Source organism: Rhinolophus sinicus, chromosome 12 (assembly GCF_057876585.1).
Source record: "Rhinolophus sinicus isolate RSI-liver-muscle chromosome 12, RSI-T2T, whole genome shotgun sequence".
Lineage (NCBI taxonomy): Eukaryota > Metazoa > Chordata > Mammalia > Chiroptera > Rhinolophidae > Rhinolophus > Rhinolophus sinicus.
In genome coordinates this window covers 14,263,929-14,290,159 of record NC_142512.1, presented here as the reverse complement: position 1 = coordinate 14,290,159, position 26,231 = coordinate 14,263,929, and the positions used below count along the sequence as shown (strand labels likewise).

The following is a 26,231-nucleotide window of genomic DNA, read 5'->3' as shown; positions in this document are numbered from 1 at the left end:
AGCTGCACTGGGGGAAGGGAATTTGCCTTTTTTCCTTGAGGGAAGTTTCCCTTCCTGGTGGTTGTGTCTCTCGCCCCCAACTTGGGGTGGTGAGGTGACACTGACATCAAACAAGGATCACTCTGTGCAGTTGGTGTAATCTCTGCTTTGGAAAGATAGTGGAAGTCCTACCCCTCGTATTGGAGAATACCTTGGGATCCACCCCTCCATCTTATTTCTGAAATATTCTAGAAGGGGGAGGATTTTCTAACGTTCAGATGCCTTGACCCTGAATACCCCAGGGCCCGCCCCATGGCTAATCTGCTTTTCCTGGATTGTCGTGGTCCCGTGATCTTTCTCCCGGACAGCGGCCAGCAGCCAGCCTCCTTCCGGAGCAGGCCTCTGAGCTGAGGTCTCTTCGAACGGCTCAGGCCGGAGATCCAGGACCAGAGTTCCGTACAGCGCTCCATTAGAGGCCAGGAGACGCCCAGCCGGCGCGGGAGGCCGCTCCACATACACCAGCTACTTCTGGACAAGCGCTAGGCCTCGCCATCTTGATCTGTTCATGCATATTCAGCGCAATTACTGCATATTCATGACTAAGGACGGCCCCAGCACTCCCCCCTCCGGGAACCCACTTGGGAGGACCCGACCGACCGGCCCCTCCTCCTCATTACCGATTCGCAGAACAGACCATTTTCCAGCGAGGGGGGAAGGGTATTAATGATTTTTACTGAAGATGAAAACACACTCCACATTAGAATAAAAGCGGCCTATATTTACCCTCGATCCTTCAAATCTTAAACCTCAGTGAGGAAGGGAGCAGCGAGGGGAGGTGGCGGGATAGACGTTCCCCTCCCCCGTCATTTCAAGAGGTCGCTCAAATCAGAGAGTCGAGGAGGGAGGAGCAACGATTCGAGCGTGCGCCCCGTGCAGGACGGCGCAGGCGGCCCCGTAGCGCAAGGGAGGGCGGGAAAGGAAGGGGCGGAGATGCAGGGGCGAATCTATAAAGGGCGTCATTCGGCCAGTTCGCTCCTTAGAAGCGCCGAGAGCGCGGCCGGGACGGTTGGAGAAGAAGGTGGCTCCCGGAAGGGGGAGAGACAAACTGCCGTAACCTCTGCCGTTCAGGAGCCTGGTTACTTATTTATTCGTTACCCTTTTTCTTCTCCCTCCCCCAACCTTTTCCTTCCCCCTCCTCTTTTTTTTTCCTTTTTGAGAGACGAAAAATCGCCGGAAAGGGGGAGGAAAACTCCTTTCGTTCCTTTTTATTTCCCCCCCCTTCCTTCCCTCCCCCACCTTTCCCTCCTCCGGCTTTTTCCTCCCAACCTAGGGAGGTCCTTCCCGGTGGCCGCCCCGACGGGGTCTGAGCACTTAGGCGGAGGCGGCGCAGGCTTTTTGTAGTGAGGTTTGCGCCTGCGCAGCGCGAGTACCTCCGCGATGCATGGGGGTGGCCCCCCCTCCGGGGACAGCGCATGCCCGCTGCGCACCATCAAAAGAGTGCAGTTCGGAGTCCTCAGTCCGGATGAACTGGTAAGCGGCTCTGCGCTCGCACTCCTCCCGCCTGCGCCGCGGGCGGGGCTTGAAGGTAGCTACGGAAACTTGGCGCTTCTCACTGCCTAGGGTGACAGGCTCGGGGGATGGGTTAGTGTCAAGGCAGTGCGGGTCCAGCCGCACGGCCTCGCAGAGACGATAAATCTTGTTAGGGTGTGAGCAAGCTGAGCGCTCTGTCCGGGATAGGAGCTTGGGTTCAGGAGACGCTGGTGGATGAGAAGAAGGGATAGAAGGGTGACTGGCTCTACATCGCAGAGATACCGTTGTTGAACGAGATCAGGAGAATTCTACGGGGCCTATGCACATTTGGTTAAGAAGCCGAGCCTCAGATTTTCCCCCTCCGCCTTTTACAAATATTAATTGAGCACCTGCTCTGTGATACACCCAACAAACGCTGGGGTTGCAGAGCTGAACAAGACGGACAAGGACCCTGCCTTTTAGAGTGCTTTCTGTGGGAAGGGGAAAGGGCACGAAAAATGTACGAATAAATGAACGAACAAGATAATTCAGTTAATGGCAAGTGCCTTGAATAAAGGGAAACAATGTAATGCGATGGAGCGTCACTGAGGTGAGGCCACTTTAGATGGGGTGTTGTCAGGCTCTGGGAAGGCATATCTGAGGAGATGACGTTACCTGATTGATTAGAAACAAACAGTCATCTAGGCCTAAGACGAGCTTGTCACGCAGAAGAAACAGCAAGTGCAAAGGGCATGAGGAAGGAATGAAGTTGGTGTGTCTTAGGGGCTGAAAGAAGGCCAGTGGCTGGGGTTTAGTGGGTGAGAAGGAGAGTGTTATCAAAATGGGCTGGAGTAGAATGAGGTGGGGCAGGCCAGGTGGGATATTGTAAATCATGGTAAGGAATCTGGATTTAATTGTATTTTTAATAGGAAGCTATTGGAGAAGTATAAGCAGGAGAGTGACATCATTTTTTGTTAAAAAAGAAGAACTGCTTTGCTTGCCCTGTGAAGAACTGATTGGGGAGGAGGTCTAAGCATGGAAGCAGGAGGAGAGACCAGGGTGGAAGGTAGTTTTAGGGGAAAGCTGTTGGTGACTTGGACTCCCTTTCGGGGCAAACTGTAGAGAGTGGAGTTGAATGGCTGTGTTTGTGGATGAAGACAATTTTGCTGGAGGAGAAAGCTCAGCTGTGTGAAATTTGTGTCTGGAGTTAGAACCTTCTGAACTCACACCATACCACAGAATAAATTCCAGATGGAGTTAAGATTTAAACCTAAAAAACAAAACTGTAGAACACTCAAAATACGTAGAAGGCTTTTGGGGGCTGATACCAGGGGCAGAAACCCTTAATAGTAATAAATTACAGGTAGCTCTTACTGAGTACCTGTTATGTGATAGGCACAGAGTTAAGTATTTTATATGTAAAGAAGAAAAAGGCAGATTTCACTACATAAAAATAAGAGCCACTTCTGTTATCAGAGACGTCAGAGGTAGCTAAAAAACAGATTGGGAATATTTGCAATGTGACACAAAATTAGACTTCTTAATATACAAGGAACACTTAAAAATCAGTAAGGAAAGCACACATCTATTTACTAGACAAGTGGGTGGAAGATATGAATAGGCAGTTCACAGTAGTACAGATCGCCAATAAAAATATTCAGCTTACTAATAAAAACATACAAATTAAAGTAAAATATTTTTCCCTGCTGGCAAAAATATTGGGAAATAGGCATGCTTATACATTGTTAGTAGAAGGATAAATTGATATAACCTTTTTGGGGGATAGTCTTACAATTTTATGAGTAGTTTATTATGCATGTTCCTTGGTGCAGCACTACCACTTATAAAAATTTATCCTCAAATAAAAAACTTGTAATTTCTCCCCTTCAACATGACCCTCCCCCACTCTTGCCTAGTTCAGCAAGCAAACAATGACTGCACCGCACCATTCATCCAGTTGCTCGGGCCAAAAGCCTAAAAATCATCTTTGATTCTTCTCTATGTCACAACTCCACTCAGTCCATACGCCAGTCTGTCAGTTTTGTCTTTCAAAATGTCTGGAACCCAGCTATTTATGAATATCTCTACGTGGACCACCATGGTCCATCCCACCATCATCTTTCCCATTATACTATAGTAGTCCTAGCCCCAGTTGTTTCTCCTACCGTTTGCAGAGGAGATAGAGAGATCTTTTCATCTTCTCTTTCCTTCCTGGAATCCTCTTCGAAGGATCCAAACCCCTTACTATGACCTATTAGGTCCTGTATAATCTGCTTGTCTCTCCATCTCATTATCAGTCTCCTCTTTGCTCTTCTTTAACCACAACGATCTCCTGTTCTTCCAACACTACAATCTCATTCCTGCCTCATGGACTTCATTATTCACTGTTCCTGGTGTCCAGAACAACATTGCCCAGACTTCCTCAGGCCTGTTCCTTTAGGTCAGTATGTTCTCTGGGCAGATGTCATATTCGGAGCTCTTCCTTGACCACCCTATTGAAATGGCGTTCCCCTGCGTTCTCTAACCCTTAGATTTTATTTATCTTCATAGCCTATCACTACGTGAGAGGATTAGTTTTTCTGTTTCCTGCTTCCTCAATAGAATGTAAATTTCATGAGGGATTTTGTATTCACTCTTTCTTCCTTCAATATCTCAAGTAGTGCTTGGCACATAATAGGCATATAATTAAAAAGTTTGTTGAATAAATGAGTGAATGAAATAATTGGACAGGCACACAAAGGTACATACAGAAGGATTTTTATTGCAACATTGTTTGAAAATGACATTGTTTGAAATTATAAATTGCCTAAACATTTACTAATGGGAATTCTATTGAATGATTCAGGGTCTATTCTTACAATAAAAGAAGGCTTTCCCAGTAGGTTAAATCCCCTGTTCCCAAATTGCTGAGACACTGCAGCAAACTCCCAGGAGCCCAGTGAGAGATTTTAAATTTCCAAGAGAAGCACAGAAGCAGCTGTGTTTGTTTGATGCCCTGGAAACTACTAGTTCCAGGTAGTTCCTTTTCAACGTTAGATGGCGCCAAATCCCTTCCAATGACGTCATATATTTGTGAAGCTTGGTTTTTAGCAGTTGCCAAATATTGGGCAAAAACCAGTGTAGAGAAGAAATAAGGGTGGTGCTGTCCAATCTGATTCCAAGATTTGAGACGTTTAGCAATGCCCAGCAGGTGTCATAATTAATTGTGGTTATTTGGGAAATAAATAACAATATTTTTATTTTAATACATTAAAATATTTTTCTCAATTTCTATGTATTATTTTTCCAAATGGCTATTAAGTTGGTAGGACATAAATACTAAGTTGTCTGGATCTAGGTACTTAATAAGTGGGTCTCTTTTGGCCTAGGGAGTGCTATGAAAGTTACTGAGATACTGAGTGCACTGAACTGATCGAGTTTAGGAATCAATAAATGAAAGTTACTAAACAGAATGCCAAGTGAGGCCCCGTTTATGCAGCAATGGGAACAGATTTGCACTTTTTAGAAAGTATGGAAGGCTGTTCACAAAACTTTACCGAGGTCATTACTTGCAGTTTGTATAGTGCTCCTATATTTTGAGGGAATAGCAGTTCCACTTTGGGTAGGAGGATGGATTGGTGGCCTCTGGTAGATCAGATAGTATTTAAGGGCAGACTGTATTCTAGAAATCTTGGGATGGGGTGTATCAAGGTACTGAGGGCTCTGAGAATTGGCTGCAATTAGGGAGCTATTGTCCTTGCTGTTAAAAGAAGTGTTTGGATGTTGCCTAGTGAGTAAGGAAACAAGGAAGTTTCGTGCAGGGGCTTTATGCAAAACGTATACAAAGTCAAGGAAAATGGCGTTTGACTACATTTGAAGGAGTTGATCCCTATTCATTAAAAGCAACCGTCTTCCATAGAAAGCTAACTTAATTTATATCCTACCTTATTCCAAAAAGGATTTACCGTATTTTGCTGTGTATAATGTGCACTTTTTGCCCCAAATTTGTGCGGGGGGGGGAGGGGGGGGAATAAGGATGCGTATTATACATGGGTAGTACTAATTCCATATCTATGTAAGTGTTTTTAATTATTTTGTTTATGCTTATGAGTTAAAAGTGTAACTCTAGAAATCAATAACTATATCCATATGCAAAATAATATCCTGGAATAGGATAATTGGTTTTGTTGAACTTATGACTGCAAGAACTTGCAGCGACTTAGAGTTCTTGGCCTTTTATGATGTGTAAATATCATACATTTGTTACTGGTACATAAAATTTTTTGTATCTGTTCTTGTGTTTTGTAATTATTTGTTACACAAAATTTCTTGTACCATAATATGTTAAAATTCCTTTATGGTACAAAAACCAAGTACCTAAATGTAAACAAATAAAAATTTGAATTAAAAAATTAAAACGAAAGACTTTTTTCCTGAAAGTTTGTGCATTATACACAGCAAAATACGGTAAAACCATGATAGGCTCTTTTAGGTAGTGTGGGTTACATTGGTGAATCAGAAGTTATCCGTGTCTTCAAATTATTTATAATCTAGTGAGGGATTTCCTATAATGCAACAAATATTTACTGAGCCCCTCCCATTGTGCTGGTTACTGTGCTAGGCACTGGGCATATAAAGATAAATGAAACATGACCCTTGCGCTCAAGGATTACAGTCCAGACAAATGTGTAAACAAGTAATTAAAGTTGGGATGTGGTAAGGTTATGAAGAGCTAGAGAAGACTTTGCGAAGAGGTCACATTGGAATTAAGTCTTAAGGAGTGAAAAGAAGTTTATTTTCATTGCTCAAAAGGAATTTTGAGAAATCTATTGCGGTTGGAGCATAAATGTGGGGATGTGGTACCAAGAAAAGCTGTAAGAGGGGGTTGAAGCCAAGTTGTAAGGACCTTATGTATTTTGCTAAAGGCAGAGGAAAGAGGAGGAGTATTTACTGAGAATCTATAGCAAGCCTTTTGTTCTGCAACATCAGGGCACCTGGGATCGGCCACCTCCTCAGGATTCTAATTTTTCTTATGTGAGTAGTGAGAACTAGGGTTTCCAGGCGGGAATTCCCGCCCATTCTCAGGAATTGCTTTCGCTTTCTCATTCCTGAATCCCGAGATATAAACTGTTTTCTGTTCTCCGCGATGAATCGTTTCCACAAAGTGATGGCCGATAACTACCAACCACCTGGGTTCAAGGAGCCGATTTTCCTGATTTCCTGACCAACTTTTCTTGGGATTCGGGAATGGAAAAGCGAAAAAAATCCCCAAGAACGGGTGGGAATTCACGCCCGGAAACCCTAGCGATAAATAGGAAAAATGTCTAAGTGAGTAATACGTTTATTTCCCATTGCAGGTATTACTGGGTTCAAGGATCTGATCCCCCCAACCCCCCCCCCGACCCCCGCCCCTGATTTTCCGACCAACTTTTCTCGGGATTCGGGAACAGGAAAGAAAAAAAAAAAAAAAAATTTTCTGAGAACGGGCGGGAATTCCTGCCTGGAAATCCTAGCAGTGAGAACCAGTGTTTCGATGAAGGGCTGGGGGCTAAAGTAGTTTGTATATAATCCAAAATGACAATTCATTAATTTATGGTAAAGGGGTAATCCAGAGCGTTCCAGGATAGCCCCATGCCCAGTCTCAACGCCTAGAAGCAGAATTAGTCCTTAGAAGGTAGTTGGCTTGGTGGACTTAGAGCAGAGGGAGGTAAAAAGTTTTGAGTGGGGATTTCCCTTAGGCCTCTCTCTCTAGTGACTCTTCTGGCACCCCGATTCAGGCCTGCTTATACTTCTTTGTGTTTTCATTCAAGGCGAGCAAACTCCCTCGTGTTTCTCATAGACACACTGCCGTTGATAAGAGTTCTAATTTTGTGAATTCAGTCACCCACCATATGTATCTCCCTAAAATTTCATCAGGTCATCTGAGCATCGTGGGTACTCAGAACCTCTTCAGCCTTGCGTCTGTAGACCATTTTGGTTTCTACCCAGCAGTGGCCAATCAGATCCATTATGAGGGGATTACTGGTTTGACTGGCAGGGGACAGCCTTCTTTCTTTTTATCAAGTTCTTTAAGGGTACTTTTCTGCAGTGGAGGGTCCTAAGCAGTTTAGTTCAGTTTAACAAACATTTATTGGGAGCCATGGGATCCAAGATTATAGATAAATGCTGCCCAAGAGATGCGTATAATTTATGGGGAATACAGACCCCAATAGATAATTTCATTGCATATGAGATGTGTAGTGATAAAGGGGTTACAGAAGCACAGAGGAGGGGTGCCCATCTCTCTTGGGAGGCTGCAGAAAGGCTTTCTGGAAGAAGCAATGCCTGAGCTGAGTCTTTAAATAGCATTTTGTCTTGTGGGGAAAGGTGTTCCAAGCAGAGATAATAGCATGTACAAAGACCCAGGGGAGTGCAGCATATACGCTGGGTGATAGGGGGACCACAGGGGCCTCTCTTACTGATGTGGAAAAAGAAAGGAAGGCGAAAACTGTATAAAACCGTTTTTGTAAGCGGCGTTTAGATTTCATTCTGAGGGCAAGAAGGTATGAAGATTAGATTTCCATTTTAGAGGGAGCACCCCAAATGTGATGTGAATGGATTGGAGAGAGGCTGGTGACGCACTGATGTAGACCAAAAAGGAAAAGCCTGACCCAGGGCAGTGATAGCAGGCATGGAGAAGAGGGGCAAGATTCAAGAAATATTTAGGCGGTAAGAACTACCAGTACTTGGTGAATGACTAGATAATTACATCCTGGGTTTAAGCAGGTTAATTAATCCTTAACAATCACATAGTTCATAAGTGATAGAGCCAGAATTCTAAGCCAGGAGTCTCTGACCGCAGCCCATACTCTTTCTGCTGTTTTATGCCTGAGGGTAAATAAGCGTATGTATTGGTTTCAGACTTGAGTGCCACCATCTTAGATGGAAACTAAAGGAAAAAGATGTTTGTGGAGAAGGTAGTTTGTTTTTAGACATGTTGAATTTGATTTATCAGTGGGATATCTGCAGGGGTGAATCCAAAGTCCGGAAGAAAAGTGAGGCCTGGAAGTAAAGATTTGGGTATCATTAGTATGCAGTGAAAATCATGAGATAGCATATAGGGTGCGATGAGAAGTGTGGATGAGCTAAAACCATGGGGAGTAGCAGTGTTTAAGAAGCAGACCAAGGCAGAGGAGCCTGGGAAGGAGACTAAGAAGCAGCAGCCAGAGAGGTAGGAAGAGAGTGAGTGTCAAGGAGGTGGCCCATGTGTGGTATCTCAGGCCTACAAGCCAGGACTGAGAGAGGTCTGTTGGGTTGGGCCGAGTAGAGCTCACTGGCCTATCAGAAGTGGTTATAGGGATGTGGTGGTAGTGGAAGGAGACGGAATATTTAGGAAGATTGCTGTGTGTAAGCTCTCATGATCCCTAGAGTTTGCTGATTTGAACTCACCCGCCTCTTTTTCCAGTATGATAATAGTGGAAAGAACATACAGGCAAATCCTGGCTTTATCACTTTCTAGTTGCATGACCTTGGGCCTCTCAGTTTTGTAATCTGTAAAATGGAAACAGTGATGCATATTTTATAAGTTATGAAGATAAGAATGAATTATCTAGCACTGTGCTTAGCATCAAGATATGTCTTAGAGTTTAGATAATCATTTATGCTGCACCACGGTAGAGGGAGATGAGTATATGTTTGGGACCAGAGAAGGTTGGGTTTTACTTGTGCTGGCTCCTTGAGATTGAGGCCTTGGGCAAGCCACTTCACACAGCCTCAAGTTTCTCAGGTCTAAGATAGGAATTCATTCCTAGAAGGTTTGTGGTTAGGATTAGAGAAACAAGGTACATGAAGTATATTTGGTGCCTGGCATGAAGTTGACACTCAGATCGAAGCTTTTATTAAACACTTCTAAGTTCTTCCTTCTGGAAATTGAGTGGACGGAAAAGCCTAGCTAATTTAAAAGTCCTTGGTTGTCAGTGTGTGAAAACTAAAGGTTTCCTCAACCAACCTCTAGTCCAGGGCAGAAATCTCTTCTTCAACTCAGATCTACTTCTGAACTCTTCCATCTCTCCCTATCTTTCATTGAATTGGTCTCATCGAGTCCTGGCTTCCTTCCCCTTTCTCAGGATTTTAGACGCGTTTTCCTTCATCTCACGAAGTGCCTGGGTTTACTTCTCCAAATAATTTTCACCAACCCTCCACTCTAGCACCTGCCTCTCCTGTCTTATCATAAAATCTCCATCTGATCATAGAAGGGTTCAGGCTGGCCAGGTCCTTGAGAAGGAGGAGGTGCCAAGGATGGGAACAAAGTGCCTAACTTCATAGAGTTGGCAGGGCATGTCTGGGGGCGGGGCACCTGTGCTGTCACAGCGGGAAGAGAGGTTCCTGCCAGGGACTCAGATTCTGGGGAAGAAACAAGACATTGATTTTTTATTTTCCTTGATTCAACTTGTATATCTTTTTGCGGTTAAATCCTGTGAGTATTAGTGACCTAGAATTCAACCTAGAGGGATATCTGGGGTTCGAGTTCTAGAGGTAGCAACATGTATGGAGCCTGGGGTCAAACACAGGCTGGCCTGAGCATCCCCCTTCCCACTCAGTGACTGGGACAGGTTTTTGACTTGTGATGTTCAACTTTGGCATTTCCAGAGGTATATACACATTGACCCCCCAGCCACACACACACAATTCCCCTCACCCCAGACTAAACCTGGTTAGTCTTCTGTAAGTAGTTTGTGGTTCTTTGAGGCCTTAGTATATGACAGTTGGAAGCTAGGAATCCTATTTAGTTGTTATTGGCCTCTTTTTTCCACAGAAACGAATGTCTGTGACAGAGGGGGGTATCAAGTACCCCGAGACAACTGAGGGAGGCCGCCCCAAGCTTGGGGGTCTTATGGATCCAAGGCAGGGGGTGATAGAGCGGACTGGCCGCTGCCAGACATGTGCAGGTGAGTGCTGGGAGGTTGGCGTGGAATTGGGAAGGGCTGGAGGGAGAGAGGCTTGGTTGGGTCCTTAAAGAATAGCGGCCTGGAGCGGGGACACCTGGAGGTGAGAGCTGGGAGGAAAGTGTCAGGTGTGTGTTCCCACAGGAAACATGACGGAATGTCCTGGCCACTTTGGCCACATCGAGCTGGCCAAACCTGTGTTTCATGTGGGCTTCCTGGTGAAGACAATGAAAGTTTTGCGCTGTGTCTGCTTCTTCTGCTCCAAATTACTTGTGGACTCTGTAAGTGGGGGATGGACTCTGGCCTGGGGGAGGGGTTATTTGGTGGGGGGCAGAGGAGCAGGCCCAACTGACCCTGCTCTGCTCTGTCCCCAGAACAACCCGAAGATCAAGGACATTTTGGCTAAGTCCAAGGGGCAGCCCAAGAAGCGGCTCACACACGTCTATGACCTCTGCAAGGGCAAAAACATCTGCGAGGGCGGGGAGGAGATGGACAACAAGTTTGGCGTGGAGCAGCCTGAGGGGGATGAGGATTTGACCAAAGAAAAGGTAGCTGGGGCTGCCAGAGACTGTTGGGAGGGGGGGTCAGGAGGTGGTCCTAGAGGCTGGCGTGGTGTGGGAGGGGTGGCCCGATTCCTGGGTGCTAATGGCCTCTCTCTCCTTGGAAGGGCCATGGTGGCTGTGGGCGGTACCAGCCCAGGATCCGCCGCTCAGGCCTGGAGCTGTATGCAGAGTGGAAGCATGTTAATGAGGACTCTCAGGAGAAGAAGATCCTGCTGAGTCCTGAGCGAGTCCACGAGATCTTCAAACGCATCTCCGATGAGGAGTGTTTTGTGCTGGGCATGGAGCCACGCTATGCCCGGCCTGAGTGGATGATTGTCACAGTGCTGCCTGTGCCTCCCCTGTCTGTGCGGCCTGCTGTCGTGATGCAGGGCTCTGCCCGTAACCAGGTCAGCGGCTTGTGGACTCTGCCTCTCAGCTGCATGGCTGGGTGTCTGAGGGCAGGGCGCCCTGGGGGTGTGGGGTGGAGGTGGGCAGGAGCCAGTGTGGAGTGGAATGTGCATGTGTGATGGACAGATAGTCTGGGTCTGAAAATACCCTGCCACTTGCTGGCTGTGTAGCCTTTAGCAAGGCCCCTAAAGTACTTCCTGAAGGTGCTTCTGTATCTGTGAAACGAGAGACTGCCGTGCCTCCCAGGGTGGTGGTCGGATGAGGGAGGTGCTGTGTGTTGGCACATGCGTGCTGAGTGCGCAGTGGTAGCTGGACTGAGCATGCTGACTTCCTACCTCAGGATGACCTGACTCACAAACTGGCTGACATCGTGAAGATCAACAATCAGCTTCGGCGCAATGAGCAGAACGGCGCGGCGGCCCATGTCATTGCAGAGGACGTGAAGCTCCTCCAGTTCCATGTGGCCACCATGGTGGACAATGAGCTGCCTGGCTTGCCTCGTGTGAGTCAGCACGTTCCCCATACCCTGTGCCCGAGCGGAAGAGGGATTGGGGCCAGGGTGGGGGACTGACATGAGGCCCCTGAGCTCTGGAGGAGGGGCCGATGCTGACTGCTGGGGTGCCCCCTGCCCTGTGTTTCTTCACAGGCCATGCAGAAGTCTGGGCGTCCCCTCAAGTCCCTGAAGCAGCGGTTGAAGGGCAAGGAAGGCCGAGTGCGAGGGAACCTGATGGGTAAGCGAGTGGACTTCTCGGCTCGCACTGTCATCACCCCTGATCCCAACCTCTCCATTGACCAGGTTGGCGTGCCTCGCTCCATTGCTGCCAACATGACCTTTGCGGAGATTGTCACCCCCTTCAACATTGACAGGTGTGCCTCAGTTCAGAAGCCCTGCCTGGAGTGGTGGGGAGACGGGAGGGCAGCGGGCTCAGTGAGCTGAAGGGAGCACTGAAATTTAGAAAGTAGGCCACTTGGGGCTCTGGGAAGAGGGTACTGATAAGGGCTTTCTGGGAAGTGTGTTGCTCATTGCACCTCGTTCCTTCTAGACTTCAGGAACTAGTGCGCAGGGGGAATAGCCAGTACCCAGGGGCCAAGTACATCATTCGAGATAATGGCGATCGCATTGACCTGCGTTTTCACCCTAAGCCCAGTGACCTTCACCTGCAGACTGGCTATAAGGTACGTAACAGGCAGGGCTTTTCTTACCTGAGCAGAAAGCTCTCTGGAATGGGGGCTGGCTGGATTGGGCCGGCTGAGGCTGTCCTATTCATTAGGATTGAGGCTCATTGACTCTTTTTAAAAGACTACTGTTCTAGGCTAGCTTGTAGCTGCCAGCCACTGGCATTCTCTGTGGAGCTCATATAAATTCAAGGGCAGCGTGAGGGACATATATGGCAGGGAAGAGGGATCCAGGGAGGAAAGAGCAGAAGGCTTTCATGTTCAGAGTCTCTCTTCATTTTCTTCCTGACTGAATTCCCTGAGGTTGGTGGGTACTGTTCTTAATCATATCTGGTAACCTGGTATCTAGCCCAGGGCCTGGCCCAAAGAGAATGGTTACTAAGTGTTTCAAGTGAAATCACACCACAATATCATCCATTTCCATCTACAAAGCTTTTTAGGTCCATTCTCACTTCATTCTGAGCATACCCCCTTCACTGAGACTTCTCCGCACTTCACCTCCCCAGGTGGAACGGCACATGTGCGATGGGGACATTGTTATCTTCAACCGGCAGCCAACTTTGCACAAAATGTCCATGATGGGGCATCGGGTTCGCATCCTCCCATGGTCTACTTTTCGCTTGAACCTTAGGTCAGTCCCCTGGCTGGGGCTGGGTTGCTCCCTGAGCTTTCATTGCAGGCATCCCCTCAATACTGACTTGTCTCTTTCATTGCAGTGTGACAACGCCATACAACGCCGACTTTGATGGGGATGAGATGAACTTGCACCTGCCACAGTCCTTGGAGACGCGGGCAGAGATCCAAGAACTCGCCATGGTGCCACGCATGATTGTCACCCCCCAGAGCAATCGCCCTGTCATGGGCATTGTGCAGGACACTCTCACCGCAGTGCGCAAATTCACCAAGAGAGACGTCTTCCTGGAGCGGGTGTGTGGTCCTGGACAGGAAACCTGGCTTGGGCAGGCGGAAGGGCCCCAGGGCAGTGAGGCTGAAGAGGAAGAGCTGTGACTTTTGTCCTGACTTTCTCTGTATTAACCTCCATGTGAAACTGCCTTTCCCGGGAGGCAGAAGGAAAGGGGGTTGGTTAGGAAAGATGAAGAGGCCAAAAAGATCTATGGCTTTAGCTCCCTATTTAATTCCATAAAATGTCATGTAATTTCAGGTATTGTCTGGTAAGTAAAGGTGAAGGGAAAAATAAATTACCTTGTTAAAGTTCTATTTATCCATTTTCTTTCTTTTTACTTTCACTTATTTCCTAATTATTAAAAATAATTTGTACTTATTATTTTTAAAATGTCTCATTATGACAAATTTTTTGATTAAAAATTTGGAAAACATTTTTCTTGGCTTCTCTTTGCTTCCAAAATCTGGCTTTCACTCTTGGGCAGGGTGGCCTCCCCTGACATTCCCAAGAGGAAAGACCTGCAGTTCTGAATTCCCGTCTTTCTTGCTCTTTATCTCACAGGGTGAAGTGATGAACCTCCTAATGTTCCTGTCCACGTGGGATGGGAAGGTCCCACAGCCAGCCATCCTGAAGCCCCGGCCCCTGTGGACAGGCAAACAGATCTTCTCCCTCATCATACCAGGCCATATCAACTGTATCCGCACCCACAGCACCCATCCCGACGATGAGGACAGTGGCCCTTACAAGCACATCTCTCCTGGGGACACCAAGGTAGGGCCTGGCTTCTGGATGTGTAGGGGACAGGATTTGGACACGAGGGTCTCAGCAGGGGCCTTGAGTGAGTGCTTTGTCCACAGGTGGTAGTGGAGAACGGAGAGCTGATCATGGGCATCCTGTGTAAGAAGTCTTTGGGCACGTCGGCTGGCTCCCTGGTCCACATCTCTTACCTAGAGATGGGTCACGACATCACTCGCCTCTTCTACTCCAACATTCAGACTGTCATTAACAACTGGCTCCTCATCGAGGGTGAGTATAGGGACTCTACCAAGCCCTCCATGAATCCTCTCTCCCACTGCTTACTGTGCTTCTTCCATCCCTTTCTCTTTCCTCCTTCGATTTGGTGTCCCTCCTTCTACTCTCTTGACTATGATTCCATCCCGTGTTTCTCGGGAGTCCAAAGAAGATGTTGCTGATGTCTCTTCTAGGTCATACCATTGGCATTGGGGACTCCATTGCTGATTCTAAGACTTACCAGGACATTCAGAACACTATTAAGAAGGCCAAACAGGATGTAATAGAGGTGAGAGGGAAGACTGGGCAAAGACGGAATAAGAACGTCTCGTGGACTTTGAACTTAATTAACATTAACGAGTAAAGGGGGTGTCAGGATTAGAGAGAAGGGAAATAGAACAGGGATTGATGTTTCACTGAGAACTGCACCTCCTCCTCTGCACCCAGGTCATTGAGAAAGCTCATAACAATGAGCTGGAGCCCACCCCAGGGAACACTCTTCGGCAGACATTTGAGAACCAAGTGAACCGCATTCTCAACGATGCTCGAGACAAGACTGGCTCCTCTGCTCAGAAATCCCTGTCTGAATACAACAACTTCAAGTCTATGGTTGTGTCTGGAGCTAAAGGTTCCAAAATTAACATCTCCCAGGTGGGGAGCCTTGTCTTTCCAAATATGGGGCCACTGAAGGTTGGGAGGAGGAGAGTAGGTATGTGTTGCTGGGGTTGGGGGAGGTCATTGAGGAGGAAAACTGGAAACTCATATTCTCAGGGCAAAGGGAGTTAGATGCACTCTGCCTTTTCCGTTTCCCAGGTCATTGCTGTCGTCGGGCAGCAGAACGTGGAGGGCAAGCGGATTCCATTTGGATTCAAGCACCGGACTCTGCCTCACTTCATCAAGGACGACTATGGGCCTGAGAGCCGTGGCTTTGTGGAGAACTCCTACCTGGCCGGCCTCACACCCACCGAGTTCTTTTTCCATGCCATGGGAGGTCGTGAGGGGCTCATCGACACGGCCGTCAAGACTGCTGAAACTGGTGAGGCCTTCAGATCCAGGGCCCTTCCATGGGCTGGTACTAGGGAGTACCACAGGCAGAGAGGCCCCTGGGGGTGGGGACTGGGGATTCTCAGGCTAAAGTCATCTATTCCCAGAGATGGAATTTTGGCCTTTATGGGAAGCATAGAGACTATGGCTCAAGAGTTAGAAAAATACCCTTGTTCTGAATGCTGTACAGTATCCCAGGATGAGGGATAGAGCCTCTGGAGCCTCTGGGTCTCTGCTCCTGACCTGTCGCATGGGGGCTGGTTTCTAGGGGACTCTGCTGGGCCTGGTTCCATCTGGTGGTGGATATGGCTTTTCAATGAGAAGCCTCGGGGATGAGGGGTTACTAGTTGGCTCTTCTGATGATCAGGTGAGTCAAGAATCCAGAGTGGCCAGCAAGGCTCATCCTGAGATAGGGAGGGCTCTTTGGGTTTTGTCATTCTCTTCTTTCCCTGGGTCCCATAATTGATTACCTCTCCCCAGGGTATATCCAGCGGCGGCTGATCAAGTCCATGGAGTCGGTGATGGTGAAGTATGATGCGACCGTGCGGAACTCCATCAACCAGGTGGTACAGCTGCGCTACGGCGAGGACGGCCTGGCGGGCGAGAGTGTTGAGTTCCAGAACCTGGCGACCCTTAAGCCTTCCAACAAGGCTTTTGAGAAAAAGTGAGGAGGGAGCAGGTGGTGGTTCTCGCCCCTGGGGCTCATGGCCACATTGTAGGATTCCCCTACCCACCTAAAGAGGTCACCGGGAATGTGTCCTGCAGTGGACCTTACCTCGTACAGTCCTTTCCCCACCCCTCTGACAACAGCTACGCTATGGGAGAGGGTGGGTGGAGAGCAGAGTTGAGATCCATCACCATTTTGTCCCTGGTAACAGTACAAAGGTGCTGGCATCGGCTCAGGTGCTGCTGACAGCCCTTGGGCCTGGGTCTCCTATTTCCTTACCCAGGATTCTTGTCTCCAAAGAGAGACATCCTGCGGGATGTGCACCTTGGGGAGCGTCACAGAGCTCTTTGTGGGCATCAGGCACCGGGACCCACCTGCCCCTTGACTCCACCCCCTGCCATCCACAGGTTCCGCTTTGATTACACCAACGAGAGGGCCCTGCGGCGCACGCTGCAGGAGGATCTGGTGAAGGATGTGCTGAGCAATGCGCACATTCAGAACGAGCTGGAGAGAGAATTTGAGCGGATGCGTGAGGATCGGGAGGTGCTCAGGGTCATCTTCCCAACTGGCGACAGCAAGGTGCGTGTGGACAGGAAGGGGTAGGCTGGACAAGTGCTGCCCCTGCGTGGCTGTACCCGACTCGTGACCCTTCCTCCCTTCCCTCCTGCCGCAGGTTGTCCTCCCCTGTAACCTGCTGCGCATGATCTGGAATGCTCAGAAAATCTTCCACATAAACCCTCGCCTTCCCTCCGACCTGCACCCCATCAAGGTGGTAGAGGGTGAGTACCTGCTTTGGGGCCTCCATGCCAGGATGGGGATCAGGAATCTGTTGGGCTGTGGTCTACAATCTCTTCACTCCTCGTTTGGCCCGCAGGAGTCAAGGAGTTGAGCAAGAAGCTGGTGATTGTGAATGGGGATGACCCACTGAGCCGGCAGGCTCAGGAAAACGCCACGCTGCTCTTCAACATTCATCTTCGATCCACACTGTGCTCCCGCCGCATGGCTGAGGAGTTTCGGCTGAGTGGAGAGGCCTTCGACTGGCTGCTTGGAGAGATCGAGTCCAAGTTCAACCAAGCCATTGTGAGTGTTGTATTCATCATCTCAGCCTTGTTTTTCTCCTGTAACCTGTTGACTTCTCTCACTTCCACCCACAAACATGTAATAATAGCTCTCATTCACTGAGAGACTGCTGTGTGCCAAGTCCTGTATCTGGGGCTTTATACCTTTATTCCTTCACAATCTTAAGATGATCCTAGGAGGGAAGGGTTGTTAGTCCCATGTTGCAGAGATTAAAAAAACAGCCTTGGAGAGATGATGTGACTGTATTATATGATGGCCATCAGGAAATGAGTGGCGTGGTTGGATATGAAATGGGAGTATTGGTCTGTATTTTTTTTTTAAATACTTGCTGTGTGCAGAATTTTAAGTTAGATGGAGGTAGGGAATTGGAGTAAGCAGGAAAGAGATTTACAGGTATTGGAATATACCATCACTGTCCCTAAGGATTTTACGGGGTAATAGAAGGAGAGAAGCATTTAATTATAGGCATGCTTCTGAGTCCATTTGATCTAAATCCAGTTTTATAAATAATTAAAGTGCATTAGAGAATATTTCAAGACATGGTTGAAAAATAATAAAGACTTACATCAATGGAAAGACATTTCGTGTTCATGGATTAGAAAACTTAATATTGTTAAATGGCAATAATCCACAAAGTGATCTACAGATTCAATACAATCACTGTCAGATTCCAGCTGCCATTTTGCTAAAATGTATAAGCTGATCCTAAATTCATATGGAAATGCAAGGGACCCGTAATAAGCAAAACAGTTTTGAAAAAGAACAAACTTCGAGGACTCACACCTCTGATTACAGAACTTACTACAGACCTGCAGTTATTAAGAAAGTGTGCTGCTGACATATAGATACGTGTATAGATTAATGGAAGAGAATTGAGAGTCTAGAAATACACCCTAACTTTTATGGTCACTTTATTTATTTATTTTTTAAAGATTTTATTGGGGAAGGGGAACAGGACTTTATTGGGGAACAGTGTGTACTTCCAGGCCTTTTTTCCAAGTCAAGTTGTTGTCCTTTCAGTCTTAGTTGTGGAGGGCGCAGCTCAGTTCCAGGTCCAGTTGCCGTTGCTAGTTGCAGGGGGCACAGCCCACCACCCCTTGTGGGAGTCGAACTGGCATCCTTGTGGTTGAGAGCCCACTGGCCCATGTGGGAATCGAACCAGCAGCCTTCAGAGTTAGGAGCACGGAGCTCCAACTGCCTGAGCCACCGGGCTGGCCCAATTTTTAAATTATTTTTAATTTTTCTTGAGGAATATTGGGGAATAGTGTGTTTTTCCAGGACCCATCAGCTCCAAGTCAAGTCGTTGTTTTCAATCTAGTTGTGGAGGGCACAGCTCACTGGCCTATGTGGGAATCGAACCAGCGACCTTAGTGTTATGAGCACTGCGCTCTCACCCACTGAGCCAACCAGCCACCCCTTTGGGGTCACTTAATTTTTGACAATGGTGCTAAGTCAATTAAATGGAGAAAGAATAGTCTTTTCAACAAATAGTGTGGGGATAATTGTATGTTCACGTGCAAAAGAATGAAGTCAAATCCCTACCTCACAACATACTTAAAATTTTTCTGAAATATATTAAAAACCTAAATATAAGAGCTAAAACTATAAAACTCTAGAAGAAAACACTGGGGTAAATCTTCATGACCTTGAATTAGGCAATGAATGGATTCTTAGGTATGCCACCAAAAGCATGAGCAGTAGCAACAACAAAAATATATAAATTGGACTTCATCAACAGTAAAACCTTTTGTGATTTAGCGGACACATCAGGAAAGTAAAAAGATAACACACAAAATGGGAAGAAATATTGCAAATCATAGATCTAAAAAGGGCCATGCAAAAGGACTATTAGACGTCAGCAGTGAAAAGAAAAAATATCAAAGAATTTGAATAGATGTTTTCTCCAAAGGAGATATGTAAATGACCAGTAAACACATGAAAAGATGATGTGCATCATTAGCCATCAAGGAAATGCAAATCACAACCACAGTGGGATACCACTTCATGCCCACTAGAATGGCCAAAATAAATAGGTGTTGGCGAGGATGTGGAGATATTGGGGTTCTCATATACTACTGGTGGGAATGGTACATCTGTTTTGGAAAACAGTCTGGCAGTTCCTCCAAAGTTTGAACATACAGTTACCATATGACCCACCAGTTCCATTCCTAGGAATATACCCAAGAGAATTGAAAGCGTATGTCTGCACAGAAATTTGTACACAAATATTTATAGTAGCATTGTGCATGATAGCCAAAGCAGTGGAAACAGCCCAAATATTCACCGATTAATGATTGGATACACAAAACTGGTATATCCATACAAGAGAAGATTATCCCATGATAAAGAAAAAAAAATAGGCATCAAGCCATAAAAAGACAGTGACGAACCTTAAATACATGTTACTAAGTGAAAAAAGCCAGTCTGAAAAGGCTACATACTGCTACACGATTCCAATGAAAAGGTTAAAGTTTATGGTATATGATTATATCTCGACTAAAATGATGCATTGGGGAGCTTCCCATTTAGAAGACTATTACCAAATGGATATTTACCTTGTTACTTCCGCATACTTGTAGAAATTTGGGTTTTAGATGGTACAGTACCTTTTTGTGAGTATGCAGCACATCACGTGCAAAATGGTGTGTGTAAATTGAAGCACTGTTTGAGGAAGGGGATGATCAAATAAGACTGATTTTTATTTTATTTTTTAAGTCTTTGCCTTTTCCAAATGCCTCTGTCCCATGTCCTTTAAGAGCAGAGGATAGTCCCAGCCCTGACGGCATCTTGCTGTCATTCACCAGAAGGGTGGGGCTTGTTTTCCGTGGTGCTAGCTTTTCTTACTTTGTAGGCCCATCCTGGGGAAATGGTGGGAGCTCTGGCTGCACAGTCCCTTGGAGAACCTGCAACCCAGATGACCTTGAACACCTTCCACTATGCTGGTGTGTCTGCCAAGAACGTGACACTGGGTGTGCCCCGACTTAAGGAACTCATCAACATTTCCAAGAAGCCAAAGACCCCCTCACTTACTGTCTTCCTGCTGGGCCAGTCTGCTCGAGATGCTGAGAGAGCCAAGGTAGGGCTTGGGGGATGGGCTTCCCGGCAGGAGGAAAAGGAAGGGAACTCTTTTCTTTGAATAAAATGTTTTGAGATTCCCTCTACAGGAGGGCTTGAAGAGGCCTTTGGGGCTACGCAAATGCAGACGTGTCATGCACCCCTTTTTTCTCAGGACATTCTGTGCCGTCTGGAACATACAACATTGAGGAAGGTGACTGCCAACACCGCCATCTACTATGACCCCAACCCCCAGAGCACAGTGGTGGCGGAGGATCAGGAATGGGTGAATGTCTACTACGAGATGCCTGACTTCGATGTGGCCCGAATCTCCCCCTGGCTTTTGCGGGTGGAGCTGGACCGGAAGCACATGACTGACAGGAAGCTCACCATGGAACAGATTGCTGAAAAGATCAATGCAGGTAAGGCCGTGAGGGCGGGCCTGCCTCAGGAATTTTGCCTGGGATCCCCCTTGGTCATGTCACTGCACTCTAGTCCCCAACAAGCCACTCACCCTCACCGCCTTCCATGCACTCATTCTGTTCCCCCAAGGATCTCTTCTCCAGTTCCCCTCTGCACCCCCTTTTCCTTCTCAGTGTTTCCCCTTCCTCTTTCTAGAAGGGTTCTATGAGAAGGAGGGGGGGAGCCAAAAGAGCACCCTGTAAGGAGAGAGCTGCAGATGAACAGTGACCGGGAAGCAAGGCCTGTTAGGAAGCAAGGCCTGTTAGGAAGCAAGGCCTGTTAGGAAGCAAGGCCTGTAGGAAGCAAGGCCTGTAGGAAGCAAGTTCTACAGGTGTGATCTTTCTCATGGCCCCTTGTCCCCACCAGGTTTTGGTGATGACTTGAATTGCATCTTTAATGATGATAATGCAGAGAAGCTGGTGCTCCGTATCCGCATCATGAACAGTGATGAAAACAAGATGCAAGAGGTAATGGGATCCCGGAAGAACTTGATATATCAAACATAGGAAGCCGTTAAATCCTGTTCATGTCAAAGAAGTTCAGATGAAAGCAACATTGAGGTGCCAGTCACATCACCTGATATAAGGATGGCTAATGGTGGTTAACGATGATTTTCAAAACTTTCAACAGCAAAAATCTTTGAAATCTGAAGTAGCAGTCACATAGATAAAGCAGGCAGTGTTGAAGTGGGGGCATCCTCATAGCTCTGTCACTGGCTCGCTCCTCCCGAGTCTCTTCGCATATGAGGGTGGTGGGTCGAGTTGGGGGTAGTTTGGACAATAGGAGTTGCTATGTTATAGGGAAGCTGGTGTGATAGCAGTTATAACAAGACCCAAGAAAATGTTTGACCAGTGACTTCACTCCTAGGCATGGCTTCTAAAGAAATGGTTTATCAAGTGTGGGTGGGTGCCTGGTGCTTTAATAATAAAAACTTAGAACTTAACTATTGAACTGTCAGAATGGAAAAGAAAATTTTGATACGTCTTGATGGAATACAGTATACCTTCATTCAATGTGATCATTTGTCTCGGCTGTAGCAGCCCAGGCAAGTAGTGCCAGAACAAGGGCGGAGCGTGCTGTGTGTGCTGCTACAGGCCTGAGTGCATGCACGCACATGTGGAAATTGTATTAGTAGTTTGGGGTGTGGGTGCCTTTCCTTAGGTTTCTCTTATTATGCGCATAAAAACACAATAAAAAGTAATCTCAGTGGAACCAAAGAGGGCAGAGTCTGGGGCCTGACTTGACTCTTACATCGCTGAGAAGGTGTGGTTTAGGCTGAACCTGGGTAGAGACCTGAGGATTCCAGGAATGGTGACTTTGCTGTTATTGCAGGAAGAAGAGGTGGTGGACAAGATGGATGATGACGTTTTCCTGCGCTGCATCGAGTCCAACATGCTGACAGATATGACCCTGCAGGGAATCGAGCAGATCAGCAAGGTTAACCATTCCCTTCCCTGTAGCCCTTCCCCCCCACCATTCTCCCTACCATCACCCCCACCCATCCTGAGCTCACTGTGTCCCCCTCCAGGTGTACATGCACTTGCCGCAGACAGACAACAAGAAGAAGATCATAATCACAGAAGATGGGGAATTCAAGGCCCTGCAGGAGTGGATTCTGGAGACGGACGGTGTGAGCTTAATGCGGGTGCTGAGTGAGAAGGATGTGGACCCCGTGCGCACCACGTCCAACGACATTGTAGAGATCTTCACGGTGAGCACTTTAGAGCCCCACTGCCCAGCTCTCTGTCCTGGGCCTCTGGTTCGAGGCCCCCTCCCTGGGTCTCCTGGCAACAGTTGCTTCTTTGCTCTCCATTCACAGGATTTCTTTGGTCAGATTTTTTTATGCCTGAATCCACTTTTGAGTCTGGGCTTCACTGACTCCTGACTGTCCTTCTGTGGGTCTGGGTGGCGGTAGGAGCCTGAAGCAGAGCTACTCTGTCTTGACGTTTCATCCTCAAACTCCATGCCAGGTGCTGGGTATTGAAGCTGTGCGGAAGGCCCTGGAGCGGGAGCTTTACCATGTCATCTCTTTTGACGGTTCCTACGTCAATTACCGGCACTTGGCTCTCTTGTGTGATACCATGACTTGTCGCGGCCACCTGATGGCCATCACACGACATGGAGTCAACCGCCAGGATACAGGACCTCTCATGAAATGCTCCTTTGAGGAAACGGTAATGACAACTTCTAAACAGGGTGGAAGGAGAGAGGAAGGAGGGAGTGCTGTGGGAAGAATGGTGGCCACCAAAGTGAACGTGCATGCGGTGGGCATTGGTGCTATTCTTCCCTCTGTTGGCTGGGTGGGCTGTAATGATGGTGGAACAGCCCTGGAGTGTTATGTGTGGGGTCTAATGGGGCCTGCCCCGTTGCTCTCTTCCGGTTGTTCAGGTGGATGTGCTTATGGAAGCAGCTGCACATGGAGAGAGTGACCCCATGAAGGGGGTGTCTGAGAATATCATGCTGGGCCAGCTAGCTCCAGCTGGCACTGGCTGTTTTGACCTCCTGCTTGATGCAGAGAAGTGCAAATATGGCATGGAGATCCCCACCAATATTCCCGGCTTGGGGGCTGCTGGACGTGAGTATGAGGGCCTCAGCTGCATGGAACCTGGCTGGGTCTTCGAAAGGGAGGCGGGCCATGGATGGGAGGGTGGCTAATCTCTCAGAGCTGTTCCTCATAAGTCACTGTGTGTCTTTTTGCAGCCACTGGCATGTTCTTCGGCTCAGCACCCAGTCCCATGGGAGGAATTTCTCCAGCCATGACACCCTGGAACCAGGGTGCAACCCCAGCCTACGGTGCCTGGTCCCCCAGTGTTGGTGAGTGACCTAGCCCAGGAAGAGAGTCCTTTTGGTGGTTCAGAGGATGGATGAGCTGGGCTTGTCAAGAGTCACCATGTTGGAACACTTCCGAGGCCATAATGTTCTGAGGAAGGTGTTGGGCTCTAGCTCTGGTTTTAACTTAATGTTTGTCTCACTTCGCAGGGAGTGGAATGACCCCGGGGGCTGCTGGCTTCTCTCCCAGTGCTGCTTCCGATGCCAGTGGCTTCAGCCCTGGTTACTCCCCTGCCTGGTCTCCCACGCCGGGCTCCCCAGGCTCACCAGGCCCCTCGAGCCCATACATCCCATCACCAGGTAAGTTGTCCCTTTCTGTCAGGGCCAAGTTCATTTCTTCCTAGTCTTTCCTTCTGGGCTAGTCTCTTCATCACTTAAATCTTTTTGGCTTCTTTCCCACAGGTGGTGCCATGTCTCCGAGCTATTCACCAACATCGCCTGCCTATGAGCCCCGCTCCCCTGGGGGCTACACACCCCAGAGTCCTTCTTACTCCCCCACTTCACCCTCCTACTCTCCTACCTCCCCATCCTATTCTCCAACCAGTCCCAACTATAGTCCCACATCACCCAGCTACTCCCCAACTTCTCCCAGCTACTCCCCAACCTCTCCCAGCTACTCCCCGACCTCCCCCAGTTATTCACCCACCTCTCCCAGCTATTCTCCCACTTCCCCAAGCTACTCGCCAACATCACCCAGCTACTCACCAACCTCTCCCAGCTACTCGCCAACGTCTCCCAGCTACTCACCAACGTCTCCCAGTTACTCACCAACATCACCCAGCTATTCTCCCACTTCCCCCAGCTACTCACCAACATCTCCAAGCTATTCTCCAACATCACCAAGCTACTCACCAACTTCCCCAAGTTACTCCCCCACTAGCCCTAACTATTCTCCAACCAGTCCCAATTACACCCCAACGTCACCCAGCTATAGCCCGACGTCACCCAGCTACTCACCTACCAGTCCCAATTACACGCCAACAAGCCCTAACTACAGCCCAACCTCTCCAAGCTACTCCCCGACTTCTCCCAGCTACTCTCCGACCTCACCAAGTTACTCCCCTTCAAGCCCACGGTACACACCACAGTCTCCAACCTATACCCCGAGCTCTCCCAGCTACAGCCCCAGCTCTCCCAGCTACAGCCCTACCTCACCAAAGTACACCCCAACCAGCCCTTCCTACAGTCCCAGCTCACCAGAGTACACCCCAACCTCTCCCAAGTATTCACCTACCAGCCCGAAATATTCACCCACCTCTCCCAAGTATTCTCCTACTAGCCCCACCTATTCGCCCACCACCCCGAAATACTCGCCAACATCTCCTACTTATTCACCCACCTCTCCTGTGTATACCCCAACCTCACCCAAGTACTCACCTACTAGCCCCACTTACTCACCCACCTCCCCCAAGTACTCACCCACCAGCCCTACGTACTCGCCCACCTCCCCCAAAGGCTCTACCTACTCGCCCACTTCCCCTGGCTACTCACCCACCAGCCCCACCTATAGCCTCACCAGCCCGGCCATCAGCCCGGATGACAGTGATGAGGAGAACTGAGGGTGAGCAGGGCGCAGCAGCTGGCTAGGGCAAAGGGCAGCCTGCTCGTGCCCTGCAGTCCTCTCACCTCCGTCGTGGGGGCCAGGCCCCCTGCCTGGCTCCCTTGTACATAGCTTCTTGTGACAAAGTTCCCCAGTGAAGTTCTGGTCCCATTTCCAGTGGGCCTTTTTGTCTTGTTCTCCACTTGTGCCGTCTCAGAATCCACTCACCTGACTGTGATGTCCTTCCTACCCCACCGACCCCAGGCCTATCCCCAAATTAAGGATCCCTCCTTGGCTGTGGTTTGATTGGGGGTAAAGGGTATTTTAACTTCTTAGGAGTAGTTTCTGCTCTGGGTCTTTACATATGATCTTCAAGAAGAACAAAGCTAAAGCTGCCTTTTGTCTGTTATTTTATTTTTTGAAGTTTAAATAAAGTTTACTAATTTTGACCAAAAGCGTGTACATTGAGTGCTTAATTGCAAGGCAAGAATACCCAGGCTCCTGCTTCCTGCCTGGGCTGCTGTTCCTTTTGGTGTGTTTTGGCTACTTCCTGCAAAGGGAGAGGCAGGAAAAAGAACAGATGGTGCATTCACCCATTGAACAAACACCTACTATGTGCCAGGCATTGTTCTGTCCTGGGTTTGTGGTCAAACAAATACAGCCCATTTCCTGCACTAAGTCAATATTGAACATAACAGTTTGTTATCCTGTTTTGCTGATTACCATAATATGTAATTTGGGAAAGTAAAGGGAGATGCACCGAAGCAGAAAAGTTACCACCCTTAATGCTACCACCAGGAGGCAGGTTTTCTTTTGGTATTTTTCCTACCTGTTTCTCAAGTCACTTCTGACCAGTTGTTTTGTCCTTGAACCAACAATGAGAAGATTATGGATACTGTAATATGTTTTCAAGCTGAAGTTAAAGGACTTGGGGATAATGTGCTCTTTTTAGTTGGCCATTTTATAATTTCATTAGCACATTCTTAATATATATATCAACTTTCTATATCTTCTGCAAGTTTTTCTGGTTTCCTTTAGATATTTTTAATTCATTTTTTTAAACTGAAATATTTCAAGTAAAGTAATCTGGCCAAGATTAATTTGTCACCAAGATTATAGATAA

The 26,231-nt window shown here is 47.8% G+C and overlaps 1 protein-coding gene across 1 annotated transcript; it reads left to right on the top strand.

The window, feature by feature from the left end:
• The first annotated feature begins 1,017 nt into the window (after nucleotides 1–1,017).
• On the top strand, nucleotides 1,018–25,563 carry POLR2A (RNA polymerase II subunit A). The gene is made up of 29 exons (XM_019745133.3): nucleotides 1,018–1,509; nucleotides 10,262–10,394; nucleotides 10,536–10,672; nucleotides 10,766–10,939; nucleotides 11,059–11,340; nucleotides 11,682–11,843; nucleotides 11,988–12,208; nucleotides 12,385–12,517; nucleotides 13,024–13,148; nucleotides 13,234–13,444; nucleotides 13,983–14,192; nucleotides 14,279–14,447; nucleotides 14,627–14,721; nucleotides 14,880–15,083; nucleotides 15,246–15,468; nucleotides 15,957–16,140; nucleotides 16,551–16,722; nucleotides 16,817–16,922; nucleotides 17,018–17,223; nucleotides 20,075–20,299; nucleotides 20,453–20,699; nucleotides 21,106–21,206; nucleotides 22,072–22,176; nucleotides 22,268–22,450; nucleotides 22,710–22,913; nucleotides 23,128–23,314; nucleotides 23,440–23,553; nucleotides 23,719–23,868; nucleotides 23,971–25,563. The coding sequence occupies exons 1-29, from the start codon at nucleotides 1,417–1,419 to the stop codon at nucleotides 25,125–25,127; spliced, it is 5,913 nt and encodes a 1,970-aa protein (XP_019600692.1). The 5' UTR covers nucleotides 1,018–1,416; the 3' UTR covers nucleotides 25,128–25,563.
• The last annotated feature ends 668 nt before the right edge of the window (nucleotides 25,564–26,231 follow it).

What these genes read in the sequence shown, in the direction of transcription:
- POLR2A (XM_019745133.3), top strand. Translation starts at nt 1,417, where the DNA reads ATGCATGGGGGTGGCCCCCCCTCCGGGGACAGCGCATGCCCGCTGCGC. An exon ending in AGGATTTGACCAAAGAAAAG is followed by an intron (nt 10,940 to 11,058) that starts GTAGCTGGGGCT and finishes TCTCCTTGGAAG; the next exon opens with GGCCATGGTGGCTGTGGGCG. An exon ending in AACAAGGCTTTTGAGAAAAA is followed by an intron (nt 16,141 to 16,550) that starts GTGAGGAGGGAG and finishes TGCCATCCACAG; the next exon opens with GTTCCGCTTTGATTACACCA.